This window comes from Danio aesculapii, chromosome 16, assembly GCF_903798145.1.
Source record: "Danio aesculapii chromosome 16, fDanAes4.1, whole genome shotgun sequence".
In the NCBI taxonomy this organism is placed as follows: Eukaryota; Metazoa; Chordata; class Actinopteri; order Cypriniformes; family Danionidae; genus Danio; species Danio aesculapii.
Window position 1 is genome coordinate 33,652,861 of NC_079450.1, and position 15,005 is coordinate 33,667,865.

The window sequence follows — 15,005 nt, forward strand, 5'->3', positions numbered from 1 at the left end:
TCGCGCCGCGCAACGCCATGCATTTCAGAATTCTAATTTCTAAACAAAAGTTTCTAAGGTACACAAGTCGGCAGCTGTCGTGTGAATATGCGCGTCTGATGTGCCATACTTTCAATTGTCATGTGCTCGCCGTGTTGCGGCGCATCCGATGTGTGACTTGCTTTATTTTCTGTTCCCTTCTTACCTCCTCTACCGCGCTACTGTCCTCCGATGCATTTACACCTCCTCTCGCGAATATTTCGGTTAATTTTATGCATTTGGCAGCATCTGATTTTAGAGCCCTTTTCTTGCTCTCTCTGACCTTTTCAGCACCGCCTTTCTTTTTTTTACGGTCCATATTTTGACATTAACGTTAGCTTGTGTTGTGTTGCATTTACTGTTTGACCATCTTGCCAGATTTTGATTACATCAGCGTAATCCACAGCCTCTGATTGGGTCGGCCCATCTCGAGACCGGCCGGCCGTCGCCGATTGGCCCAAATGCTTAACATGTATCATTATTATAATTATCAATCATCATTATTATTATTATTATTATTATTATTATTATTATTATTATTATTATTATTATTATTATTATTGTCATCAACAGCAGCATTATATTCACATCTTGCAAGAGATAAAAGCTGCCAGCATGCAAAAACAATACATATTAAAAAAAAAAAAAAAAAGAAAAAAAAAAAAACGTGACCGGCCCACATTTTAAAACTGCTCCGGCCCTTCTGGCATTTGCCAGAATTGCCAGACGGCCAGTCCGCCCCTGGTAGGAGTTGCTTTCAATCATGTTATATGGTTCTAAAAAGATACGATTCAACCCACATGAAATAAGTTGTAATAGTATTTATAGTAAATAACATTACGTTTTTGAACCATACTAACTATAGTAAACTGTATTATACTGTATATATTGCAGTATCTGCAACTTTGTTAATGAATGCAACAGCAAACTGTAGTATAAACTAGCATGAACTTTAATAAATTGAAGTATACTTCAAAAAATAATATATATATAGCTTAAATTTGATAAAATTGAAATATAGCTGGCATCAGGCATCAGATGACAGGCATCAGCCAATCAAACAGCTTTACACCTGCCCTGCCCCTCCCCCGCCCCGCGCTGCTCGCGCATCTGCATTTGCAAGTGCACAGATGAGTTCTGCTAGAGATGGCGGTGGATGTGTAGCAAAAGTCAGAGCGCGGGAGATTTGTAGTTGTACTGACGAATCTGAGAGGTTGTGAGTGCCGACCTGTGGTTGTAGAGTAAAGATGCAATCAAATTTGCCGTGCACACGTGTGTCTGTCATTTTGTATTTGTGAATGACATTTTACAAATACACAACTATTAATCTGCAACTTCCACATTTACATTTGCAAGCTCTCGAGTTTTGCAACTGATTTACCTTCATACTTGCGCATATACATATAAACTTGACGCATGCATTCACCCACATTAACACGCACATATATATAAACTCCATCCTCGCATAAACACCCACATTAACATGCACACATAAAAACTTGCTTTATGCAAACACACCGATACACACTCGCATACACATATGAACTCAATTCTCGCATAAACACCCACATTAACACGCACATACATATAAACTCGCAGCATGCAAACACACCTATACATGTGCACATACATAAACTCGATCCTTGCAAATACACCCACAACAACACGCGCATTTACACAAACTCACTGCAAGCAAACACACCTATGCTGGCATATTATATGCCCAGTGCCTAAACTAAATGCGTGTATAAACACCCAAATAACACTCGTGCAAATATACAAAATAAAATTCACAAACATGTTTATTACGAATCAGGATATTGCAAAGCTTATGAAATAGAATGCGATTAATAATAGAGGTATTAAACCTGTTAAATTATGAACATATGTTATATAAAATTATATCAAATATTAGTCTATATAAATAGACTTTATAAAATATATAAGAAATATTTTATTTTTGAACCTTTTATTTAATTAGGTAATTACATACACAAATATAAATGGACAGATAGAACCCTTTAAGGAAATTCATGTTTAAAAGCAACCAAAACTATCAACTAAACTCCTCTTTTCTATTGTAAACGTTAATGTAGCCTATGCCCTTCTTGTTTTGCTTTTTTAATTATAATTATTAAGCTTTTAATATGTTTTTACAATGTGGGTGTCATATTTGCAAGATTTTGGCATCATTTTGATTGTTAATTATTCAGCATAGCACTATATTAAACGTCTGTTCACCACATTGGTCAAGTTAACCCCCACGAACCAGCTATATATACCCTCTGGACACTCCGTTTCTTTTTAATAACTACTACATATATTTCGGCTGGCATCCAGCGTTTTGGTGCATTAGCCTGTTTATTGGAAAGAGGAAAACCCACTTAAAAAGAGCATTCCTGCCCCCTACTGGACATAAGTGTGTATCGTAACCCATGACGAATAGTGACACCAATAATAAAACAAACATAAAACTAATATTAAACAAACATATTTTATTTTAAATAATTACTTATGCAACCTTATATTTATTACACCCATGGCTTTCCAATAATTTAATTACATAATAAACCTTTAATTTTGTGGGAGCATTCCTTAGCGTTATCTTTTTATATTTTTTACAATTAGCATAATCTATTTTCATTATTAAGCAGATGTAATTCCTCGATTAATTGCATTATTTCTGTTTCCTAAGGTTCGCGATAACATAGATTGATGACAAATAATGATCTTGTTCATTTTGCTCAAAGGACTTTTAAGTTGAAATTAAACTACCTCCTTTCCAAGTGAAATAACTTCCTTTCGCACTGAGAATTTATGCATATACGCATATGAAATCACTTGCATATATGTATATACACAACTAACTGTATATATGATTGGGAATTTTATTTTGTATGTTTGCACACATCGAGTTTACATTCATTTGTGAGAGTTTTTAGTTACATATGCAATGATCGAGTTTATAGGTATATGCGAGTGTGTATAGGTGTGTGTGCATGTAGTAAATTTATATGTATATGCATGTTAATTCAATTCAATTCACCTTTATTTGTATAGCGCTTTTACAATGTAGATTGTGTCAAAGCAGCTTCACATAAAAGGTCACAGTAAATTGGAACAGTGTAGTTCAGTTTGTAGTGTTCAAGTTCAGTTCAGTTTAGCTCAGTTCAGTGTGGTTTAATAATCACTACTGAGAGTCCAAACACTGAAGAGCAAATCCAACGATGCGCAGCTCTACAGATTCCGAACCATGCAAGCCAGTGGCGACAGCGGAGAGGGGAAAAAAAAACTTCACTAATTGGCGAAAGTGAAGAAAAAAAACCTTAAGAGAAACCAGGCTCAGTTGGGCACGACCATTTTAATTTCTCCACTGGCTAAACGTCTTGTGCAGAGCTGCAGTCTCAGCGGTGGAGGCTGGAAGCTGGCCTCAGCGAAGACCCGTCTGTCCCTGGAGTGTCACAGGAATTAGTCTCATTTTCTCCACTCCTCCATGACCACCACAGTAGCTGCTCAGGATACTGCCTGGTCCAGGATATGGAAACCTTGGGATAATCTCGTCATTGGTCTTGGATCGAATCAGTGACTCTGCATAGTCTGAGGGCCTCGGGAAGAGTATCCCCAGGTGGAAATGGAGAATAAAGAGAATAATTAGCGTAGCTGCTGTTCATAGTGTATATAAACAACATGCAGAACCCGTGTGGAAACCCGCTAAGTGGTGCACTGAGTGTATGCTTTACTGAACAGATAGGTCTTCAATCTAGTTTTGAATTGGGAGAGTGTGTCTGAGCCTCGGACGTTACCAGGAAGGCTATTCCAGAGTTTAGGAGCTATAAATGAGAAGGTTCGACTTCCTTTACTCGACTTAGCTATTCTGGGTACTACCAGAAGCCCTGAGTTTTGAGATCTTAAAGAGCGAGTTGGATTGTAGCGAGACAGAAGATTGGTTAGATAAACAGGAGCTAGATTATTTAAAGCTTTGTAGGTAAGAAGCAATATTTTAAATTCAATACGAAACTTAACAGGCAGCCAGTGTAAGGAGAATAAAATTGGGGTGATGTGATCAAATTTTCTAGACCTGGTAAGAACTCTGGTAGCTGCATTTTGTACTAATTGAAGTTTGTTAATAGAGGATGCTGGGCAGCCAGCAAACAGTGCATTACAGTAGTCCAGCCTAGAAGTCATAAAAGCATGGACTAGCTTTTCTGCATCTGTGATGGATAGCATACTTTGTAACTTAGCAATATTTCTCACATGAAAGAAAGCTGTTTTTTTGTGACATAGGATATATGATTTTTAAAAGTTAAATTGCTGTCTAATATGACACCCAGATCTTTTATAGTAGAGCTAACGCTAATGTGGGAGCTTATGTGAGAATCGAGTTTATATGTACATGTGAGTGTGTACAGGTATGTTTGCATGCAGCAGGTTTATATGTATGTGCGTGTGTTAATGTGGGTGTTTATGCGGGAATAAAGTGTATGTATATGCGAGTGTGTATAAGTGTTTTGCATGCAGCAAGTTTATGTGTGTGCATGTTAATGTGGGTGTTTATGCGAGGATGGAGTTTATATATATGTACGTGTTAATGTGGGTGTATGCATGCGTCAAGTTTTTATGTATATGCGCAAGTTTCATATATGTTGTTTTGAACATCCAATAGTATAGGCGTATATGCGAGTAATTTATAGGTGTATATGCACGTGTTTTATGTATGTGTTGATAAGCGAAGTTTGATTTAAATCCTACACAGCCCCTCATAGGCATGCCTGAGCTCAGCAGTAGCAGCAAGTGATTTATTAGCTGTTTTTATCTTTTATGTGTGCATCATTCAGATGAAGCAGAAGCTCCTTTCATCTGTGATGAGAGACTTCCAGATTTGCTGCATGCAATTCTGTGAGTGTTTGTAAGATTTGATTTGAATCAATCAATCAATAAGATTAAGCAAAGTGTACCTAATAAACTGTATGCAATACATTGATTCATCATGAATAGATGCATGATGAAAATGTGGACCCAGTTATTATTTCTGGTTTTGAAATGGTTTACTCAAAGGGATTCACCCAAATCCTTATATATGACTGAGTCATTCGCCAGTTATAACCCACATATAACCCTTTTTAAGAATTCTTTATATGGGCCAAATTCATTCATTCATCCATTTTCTTTTCGGCTTAGTCCCTTTGTTTTACACAGCGGATGCCCTTCCAGCTGCAACCCATCTCTGGAAAACACCCATACACACTCATACACTACGAACAATTTAGCCTACCCAATTCACCTGTACCGAATGTCTTTGGGCTCCAGGGGAAACCTGAGCACTGCGTCACCCCCCATAAAGAACATACTGTGATAAAATGTTAAGATCCTTATATTGCATAAATCTGTATTAAAGTATTCTGCAATTCAAACACCAGTATGCCATCGTATTTTCCAGAAACACTGTCATCATGTTTCGTTAATCAGTTTTGAATTAGTTTTTTTTACTCTCCACAAATCTCAAATTTTTGTTGTTAACCAAATTCACATTCTGTATTCTTATTAAGGACAGTGCTGTGGCGTAGTGGGTAGCACAATTGCCTCACAGCAATAAGGTCGCTGGTTTGAGCCCCGGCTGAGTCAGTTGGCATTTCTGTGTGGAGTTTGCATGTTCTCCCCGTGTTGGCGTGGGTTTGCTCCGGTTTCCCCCACAAGTCCAAAAACAGGCGGTACAGGTGAATTGGGTAGGCTAAATTGTCCATAGTGTATGCCTGCGAATGAGTGTGTATGGATGTTTCCCAGTGATGGGTTGCAGCTAGAAGGGCATCTGCTGCGAAAAACATGTGCTGGATAAGTTGGCGGTTCATTCAGCTGTGGGAAACCCTGATCGATTAAGGGACTAAGCCGAACAGAAAATGAATGAATAGTCTCACTAATAAGCATTAAAAGGGTTAGTTCACCCAAAAATAAACATTTTGTCATGTATAAATTTCTTTGTTCTGCTGAACACAAAGTTATTTAGAAGAAATGTCAGTACCAAACAGATTCCAGGAACCATTCACTCAAGGTTGGTACTGACATTCTTCCAAATATCTTCCTTTGTGTTTAGCAAAACAAAAAATAAACTAATTCATAAATAAATTAATAATTTAGATAAAATAAATACAGAACTGGAACAACCAGAGCATGAACAAACAATGCCAGAATAGTGGGTATACACTGGCGATCAAAATTAGAGAACAATTTATAAATAATTGAACAATTCTGAAATAATGTCATCTTCACTGCTCAACAGTTGAAGGAGTTTTTGTCCCGTCTATACCATGCTACCAGAACACCTTTTCCGAAAAAAACTAAGGCATTTCAACAAAAAACATTATTTTGCAGAAAACACACTGATCAAAATTAGAGAACAACAATGACTGTAACATGGAAAAAGATTACAGCAATTTCTTCTGAAGGTTACAACAGTCAGCAATTAGTAGGAAGTGTACAGGCCTCTGCTCTGAATGACACATCTGCGGCCACAGGACAGCACTAGTCTCTCACACTGCTCTGGTGTGATTTTGGTCCACTCTTCTTCCAGTCTCCTCCACAGTCTAGTGACTGTAGTGGGTTTCTTGGCCATAACTTTGTCGCCAAGGATTTTCCAGAGGTTTTCTATTGGGTTGAGATCAGGACTCTGGGCAGGCCATGTCATTATTTCAATGTTTTCAGTTTCAAGGAACTGCTTTACCCGTTTTGCTGTGTGACATGGAGCATTGTCCTGCATGAATACTGCGGGCTGATTGGGTGATGAACGCAGGGAAGGAACCATATGTTGTTGAAGAAGGTTCTGATAAACATTTGCATTCACTCTGCCATGTAGCTGTATAAGAGGCCCAACTCCTGCTGCAGAAAACATACCCCAAACCATGACACTTCCTCATCCACTTTTCACTGACTTCTTTACACACTTTGGGTTCAGTCTTTCTCCAGTTTTTCGCCGAACATAATGTTTCCTATCGGACCCAAATAGATTAAACTTGCCTTCATCACTGAAGTGAACTTTGGACCAGTTCTCCTCTGTCCACACAACATGCTCCTCAGCAAAGCTTAGTCTAGCCTTTTGATTCTTCCTGCTAATGAGAGGTTTGGTCACTGCAGAGTGGGCTTTCAATCCAAATGCTCTTAAACGTCGAGACACTGTATGACGAGATAGATCTTAACCCTGTTCAGCGCTGAACTGGTGAGCAATTACAGCGGCAGTGTGGAAACGATTGGCCATTGAGATCCTCCGAAGTATCCTTTCCTCTCTTGTATTTGTCTTCCGTGGACGACCAGCCTTCTTGGGGGACTTGAATGAGTTTGTGATGATGTAAAGATTCAATATTCTTGAAATAACAGATTTGGAACGACCAGCTTGTCTTGCTATGGCTGATAGGGTCATCCCTTTGGCTTTCATCTGGACAACCTGCTGCTGGAGGCTTTCAGTCATTTTAGAACGGCCCACCATCTTGCAGAGCCAGTGAAACTGGAAGTTAGGCTGCCAGTTAAATAGGGGTTGACAAATAATCGGGAAAATTAGCACCAGGTGCCAGATTAACACCAATAACTGGGAGGTATCTGAAAGTGTTCTGTAATTTTGATCAGTGTGTTTTCTGCAAAATAATGTTTTTTGTTGAAATACCTTCGTTATTTTGTGGAAAAGGTGTTCTGGTAGCATGGTATAGACGGGACAAAAACTCCTTCAACTGTTGAGCAGTGAAGATGACGTTATTTTAGAATTGTTCAATTATTTATAAATTGTTCTCAAATTTTGATCGCCAGTGTAGGTCTATAAAAGACCACTTGATGGCAGTACTACGCCATCCAGACTGCAGTTACCCATACTAGGACCTTAGGGGAGGACGATTGATGAAATCGTCAGTAGCAAGTTCATCAGTGACACTTAAGAACCTGTCCTCCTCAGATTGTAGTTCCGCGTCTATGGATCTGATGGGTCATAGAATGGGATACAACGTAGATTTTATTGTGATATTCATCATCTTATGTGCATCACATCTTTTGCGTTCATCAGTGTACGGTAAGTTTTGTAATAATAGCCTATATGAGTTAATTACCAACTCGCCTATTACACATTTTGACCGTATAGGCATTCACACGAGTAACTCCAGGTAACAGTAGCCTACTTTTTACGCTGTTCTAGAAAGGAGTATTGCCATTGCCATGCTTGAACCCTGAGATAAGGCATTGCCCTGGAGGTTTTGCGCTCAGCATACTATATTGTTTTTTGTTTGTTTGTGTTTGTTTTGGTAGGAACTCACACCCTGATTGTTAGTATTGTGATTAAAGTAGCCTATGTTTTCGAACGTAACGGCGAGGTAAGGAAGAGGGGAAAATTCAAGCGCTTTTTTTGTGTGCTCTACACAGTATAGATATCCACAGTTCAACCTGAGACATGCAATTAGATCACCCATGCAATTATTTGTGTGATTTAACAAAAGTAAGTAAATAAATAAATAAATAAATAAATAAATAAATAAATAAATAAAATAAAATCTCAAGTATAGTGCATGCCTTTTTATGCCCAAAACATTATCCATCCCATGATTACTAAGAAAACAATCCTCTCGGGATTCTGTGTACACTGGTTTGTATGTCGCCTGTAAATACAGTAGATTGTATAACAACGCCATGCTCGAGTTTACAGACTTTTTAAACCTGTACATTTGCATGTGGATTTACAGATAACCCTCTTAGATTCGGCACAGTGTTTCCGACAGAGAGCTGAGACTTGGATTGTGCTGGTATTTTTATTTTTGACAGTGGGGATCTTCTGTCATTAATACTTTAAAAATAACCTGACATTCCAGTACAGTGACAAATTCTTAAACAATTGGGGTGAAAGAGTATATCATTTATAGTTTTTAAAAAGGAAAATACAAAACGTTTTAATTACAGGTTCATATTTAAATCATGCTGGGTACTCAATGAAGAATCTACCATAATAAGCACACACACGCAGATGACCTGACCCCAGTCAAACACATTGTGCTTTTAAGCTAATAGATCTTTAAAGAATCTGCTTTATTTGCTTTGTTTAATTTGTGAAACCTTGATATGTACTTTATATGGAGGAATTGTTTTATACAACTATAAGCCCAGTAAAGCCATGAATTTATTACAGCTAACGCAGTTTCTTGTGTTTTACAGCTCATTTCATATTGCAATTGTTCCATTGTAAAGAATTGGCTACTTCCAATGGTTTTATATATCAGGTGCCTCTTGATTTGATTCCTGGGGGAAACTTAAAGGATTGTGAACATGGCTGGTATTTTCCGGTAGGCACACCTTTTTGTTTTACCTTTATATTTTTAGAGAAATAACAAAGATGTTTTTTTTATTATTTGGTTTTGTTTTGTCCATAGAATGGAACACTTCTTGTTGACTCAACCATCCCAGGGGAGAATTTAGGATTTGTTGTGCGTGTGAATCCTGAGAACCTGACTGTTAAAACATGTGTAAACCTTCAATGGCAACTTGATTGTGATAACATCAAGGTAGGTTCAATATCTGTGTCTGTGTATTTACAAATTAAAAGACAGTGTGCTGAATAATTAAATGGACATATAAGGTTCTAATGAGGTCATTTTTGTTCTGTTACAGTTTTACCGAATTGTCAATTATACAGGTAAGCACTAGAATACACAATACACAATAGAATACACAATACACAATAAATGCTATGGTGTAAAAAACATCTTTTTTATTGCTGGATTGGTTAACCTAAAAATAATGAACACATAATCACAGAATATGGATTTATTTCATTAAAAGAATATGAAAGCAGATGTTTGATAGTAATTACACCCTAACCATGTTTATCACATGTGGAAAAGATGCATAATGAAAAATGTTGTATATTAAAAGGATTTGTGTATGTTTGTTTGAAGAGAGACTTATAACACCAACGACCTTGCCAGAAAATAACACTTCTCCAGGCAACAAGGAAGGTGGTAATTAATATTTTTAACATTTGAAATTGTTTCATTTCACTTTTAATTGTTTTATTTTTTAATTGTTTTAAAATAAATAAATTAAGAGGCATACTAGGCAATTCTCTCTGTTGTCTTGTCTGTTGTTAGCAAGTTCTACTGGCTCAATAATCGCTGTGCTTGTGCGAATTGGGATCGTGGGTCTTATCCTGGCTGTTACCAGTTGATTATGTTGGGAAAAAGCATACAAGAAAGTAAGTTCCTGTCATTAAAATGGTTGTTGATAGTGAGATGCGCATGATAAAGATATTATTATTATTAGTATTATTATTTTTATTATTATTATTATTATGGCGACGCAGTGGCGCAGTAGGTAGCGCTGTCGCCTCACAGCAAGAAAGTTGCCGTTTCTGTGTGGAGTTTGCATGTTCTCCCTGCGTTTGCGTGGGTTTCCTCTGGGTGCTCCAGTTTCTCCCACAGTCCAAAGACATGCGGTACAGATAAATTGAGTAGGCAAAATTGTCCATAGTGTATGTGTGCGAATGAGTGTGTATGGATGTTTCCCAGAGATGGGTTGCAGCTGGTAGGGCATCTGCTGCGTAAAACATGTGCTAGATAAGTTGGCTGTTCATTCTGCTGTGGCGAACCCGGATTAATAAAGGGACTACGCTGAAAAGAAAATGAATGAATGAATATTATTATCATTTTTTTTATAATTTCTAATATATTATAATATTGTTGTTACGCATTAAGCAATAAAAGTGAAGCCTATTACAAGTCATATTTTGCTTTGTAGAAAGTTTGATATTTGTTGTATATTTCTAACAATTGGAACGGTTTCCATGATTTTCTAGGTCAAGGAACCTTCACTTCCAGCAGAAGATGGGTCCGACAACCAATCTAAAGTCTGAAACGCATAACCCTAACCTTAAAGCTCCATTCACATGGGGCTTCAGCGTCAACGCTTGACAGAGGGCGTGTCTGAAGTTGGGGCTGACCTGATCGTCATAGCAGCGTCAGCCATTGAAACTAGTCAGCAATAGGCTGCTGTCTGAGTCTGTGTATTTGCATAAAGTGTTCTGACTGGCTGATGTTTCTGTCGGGGCTTGAAAAGTTAAGAAAGTCCCAACTTCTGCAGTAAGCAACACCACTGAAGCGGCACCGACGGATCCACAATGTAGTTCGGCAACGCCTAACGTCATCTATTGAACAGGAAGCATTGAAGCTGAAGCCCTGTGTGAATGGGGTGTAAACCTAACACCGCCACCTGAGTCACATAAATGACTGCCAGAGCTATGTGACATCCCAGTGCCGCCAGAGCTGTGTGACCTTTCCATGTTTCTTGATTCAAAGCCTCTTGACCCGCCAGTGCCTCTGCCACTTTTAGTATCCTGTTTGTTATGTTTTTGCTTTGCTAAAACAAAATAACTTTTCAAACAAAGTTCTTAAAATTTACAGCAGCCCACATAAATTAATGTTAAGACGTTAAGGTTTAAGAGCCGTACTGAAGCAAACCCTATTCTCCATGATGATTGCAGCAGAGAGACAATACTTCGCCAATGGCCCTTGCTTTAGAGGACAGACTCCTTCCTCTCTCGCCTCCAAACCCCTTACTAAATGCTGATGAGATGCTTACATACCCTTCCTCGGGACATGCTGCTTTCCGAGGTGGATACTCCCACCCGAGCTGCACCACCGCTGATGCGTTGATGGTCGCTCTGATGATGTCACTGGCACTGGCTCTGTGAGCCTGGTTAGCGCTGCTCAGTCTGGGATAGTGGCACATTGGGACGATAAGACTTGACTATGTGATTCAGTTCACCAAACAGCCTCCAAGTTCAGGAGTGTGCATTTCACTGCGGTAAAATTCGCAGCTGCCCATGTCTTGTGAAGGGATTGCTGTTCTCTCGTGAAGGACACATTTGAGCCGTTTCTCCAGCCGAGATAGAGTGTATGTTTCTTAACCGTATTTCATTCCATCCCATAAGTGTGGTGGCAAATGGCCAATCCTGGTTCTGTGTGCTTTTTGAACATTTGTCTTGCTTGCACGCAGAGGCATGATGCTCTGGCATCACAGCCAGGGGACGATTCAGGTCAACCAAGAAAATAGTCCCCTTTGTGTGGAGTTGAACTCAGACACCTCTCCCCCAGCGTGCCCTGGTGCAAGTGTTCAGACAGATGCATCCAATGCAGGCTGAAAGGTCATTACATGAGCTGTGGACCCCTACACTGAGCCACATTGGCATGTTTAACGCCTGCAGTTGTTGGTAGTGTTTTTCTTGCTCTACGCTGGTTCTGTCCGCCTGACACTTGGCACCCCAAAGTGTGACAGGTTCAGCTCCTGTGGCACTTAGGATATTTTCCCCTAGTTGATTAACTCGTAGTGATCAACTGAGGAGGAACAGCTTGGTTATGTACATAATCCTTGATCCCTGAAGGAGGGAAAAGAGACGTTTATGTCCCGCTGCCATAGGAGCTGAATCCACAAGTGGAACGAGTATCAGACTTCAGACATCTGTCTTTGATAGGTGCATCCTGTGCAGGCTGGAAAGCCATGACACAAGCATGCAGCTGTGAGCCCCTACCGGGTCCTCGGCTACATTGGCATGTTTAACGCCTGGGGTTGTTGGCAGTGTTTTTCTTGCTCTTCTCTTCAAGGTAGCCTTTATACTCCTAACTGCAGAGTGGCTACACTCGTCAATTTCATATGCATTCTATTGGCCTGTTTTAAATAAATTAGAGTGATTGGTGCTTCTAAGCGAATCCCCTAGTCGACTAAAGCTGCGGTCACATTTGACTTTTCTTCCCATAGACTTCCATTCATACGCACGCGAATGCGTGAGACGGAAACGCAGGGTCATGCATTAAGTTTCGCAGTTGGCTGCGGTGCAAAGTTCAAGCTTGGTGAACTCTGACCTGCAAAATCGCATCACTTGACTGCGTGAGACCAATCGAGGATCAAAACAAGACCTCTCTGGACAGAAATTTAAAACATCGAGCAAATCGCTGGCTTTTTTAATGTCTAAATGTTTTTTTAATGTCATCTTGTTTAATCCTGCCCCTTTTCGACGTGCAGTACGACAGAATTTCGCACACACAAAGCCCAGTGTGACTGCAGCTTAACTTGACATAAACGTCTCCGTTCCCTCCCTCAGGGAAAGATGTTTTGTGCACGTAACCAAGACGTTTTTTAGTATAGTGTAGTTTCAGTAGTTTTTAAGTCACACCCGCTTTGTCTGCTTGTTTGTCTGTTCGTTGTATTGTTTTATTTAGTTTAAATAAACATAATGTGGGCTGCATTTGGATCTTTTCCTCTGTTTATTTCAACTACATGCCCAGACGTGACACCTGAAATGGAAGGGTGTTACGTAGGTCGCTGCTCTCTTGATTAAAACTGATGTGGCCAGGAGCACTGTGTTTTTTTTTTTTTTGTGTGAGTAATTAGCTGACCCACTAGACCCACTAGAGCTCCCAAAAGGATTAGCCCACCAGCACCTTTTCAAGGACTGGATTATCAAGTCATGCTTACCAAACATCCTGCCTTCCACAACATCATGAAGCAGAGATGGCAGTGATAAAAAACTTGTGGAAGGTGAAACCCGCCACCCCACTTAACTAAGGGAAGCACAAAACTGATCGGGCATGTCTTGGTTCAAAAAATATTTTACTAATAATTTTTTAAGAATTATTAAATACAGTGTAAATTCACTAATGTTGATCCTGGACCATCATTGTTTAAATACAGTATAAATTCAGAAATGTTGATCCTGGACCATCATTATTTAAATACAGTGTAAATTCACTAATGTTGATCCTAGACCATCATAATCATTTAAATACAGTGTAAAATCACTAATCTTGATCCTGGACCGTCATCTTTTAACTACAGTGTAAATTCACTAATCTTGATCCTGGACCATCATTATTTAAATACAGTGTAAATTCACTAATGTTGATCCTGGACCATCATTGTTTAAATACAGTATAAATTCAGAAATGTTGATCCTGGACCATCATTATTTAAATACAGTGTAAACTCACTAATCTTGATCCTGGTCCATCATAATCATTTAAATACAGTGTAAATTCACTAATTTTGATCCTGGACCATAAACATTTAAATACAGTGTAAATTCACTAATCTTGATCCTGGACCATCATTATTTAAATACAGTGTAAATTCACTAATCTTGATCCTGGACCATCATCATTTAAATACAGTGTAAATTCACTAATGTTGATCCTGGACCATAATCATTTAAATACAGTGTAAATTCACTAATGTTGATCCTGGACCATCATCATTTAAATACAGTGTAAATTCACTAATTTTGATCCTGGACCGTCATCATTTAAATACTGTCACGGATTGGCCAGGCTCTTCCACCAGTATCACGCAACGAGCAACTTCACCTGAGTTCTAATCACGCACAGCTGCACCCAATCACTCTAGCACACTATATAAGCACACACCTCACCTCACTCATTGTCCGGTCTCGTTCCAACGAAGCGGGCTCTGAGTGAATGCCTCCTGGTTATTACTCCCCTTCGATCTCAGCATTTGTACTTACCTATACTCTGTTTCCTTCCAGTCTGTCCAGTGTTCCCGGTGTCCTGTCAGCGTTGTGTGTATCGTCAGTCTGTCTTCCCCGCAAGCCCTCTGGTATGTGCATTCGGTCATCCTCAGTGTCTGTCATCCCACCTGCCACAAAGGATCATCAGTTCCACCGAACTCCATTCACTTCTCATAAATTATCCTTTTATGCTCAACTGTTGGAATAAACATCGTTAAATACTTACTCGCCTTGTTTGTCCGTCTGCTTCCATAACAAATACAGTGTAAATTCACTAATTTTGATCCTGGACCATCATAAACATTTAAATACAGAGTAAATTCACTCATGTTGATCCTGGACCATCATCATTTAAATACAGTGTAAAATCACTAATCTTGATCCTGGACCATCATAAACATTTAAATACAGTGTTAATTCACTAATTTTGATCCTGGACCATCATAAACATTTAAAT

At 39.0% G+C, this 15,005-nt stretch overlaps 1 protein-coding gene across 1 annotated transcript; it reads left to right on the plus strand.

Moving 5' to 3' along the window:
• Positions 1–7,928: 7,928 nt before the first annotated feature.
• LOC130243096 (uncharacterized) lies at positions 7,929–14,766 on the plus strand. The gene is made up of 6 exons (XM_056475146.1): positions 7,929–8,062; positions 9,193–9,320; positions 9,408–9,539; positions 9,646–9,670; positions 9,933–9,992; positions 14,567–14,766. Exons 1-6 carry the CDS (start codon positions 7,966–7,968, stop codon positions 14,764–14,766), a joined length of 642 nt encoding a protein of 213 aa, XP_056331121.1. The 5' UTR covers positions 7,929–7,965.
• The last annotated feature ends 239 nt before the right edge of the window (positions 14,767–15,005 follow it).

Excerpts from the sequence above, each read along its gene's own strand:
- LOC130243096 (XM_056475146.1), top strand. The coding sequence starts at position 7,966 with ATGGATCTGATGGGTCATAGAATGGGATACAACGTAGATTTTATTGTG. Across the intron at positions 8,063-9,192 it reads TTTGCGTTCATCAGTGTACG|CTCATTTCATATTGCAATTG; the intron begins GTAAGTTTTGTA and ends TGTGTTTTACAG. Across the intron at positions 9,540-9,645 it reads TTGATTGTGATAACATCAAG|TTTTACCGAATTGTCAATTA; the intron begins GTAGGTTCAATA and ends GTTCTGTTACAG.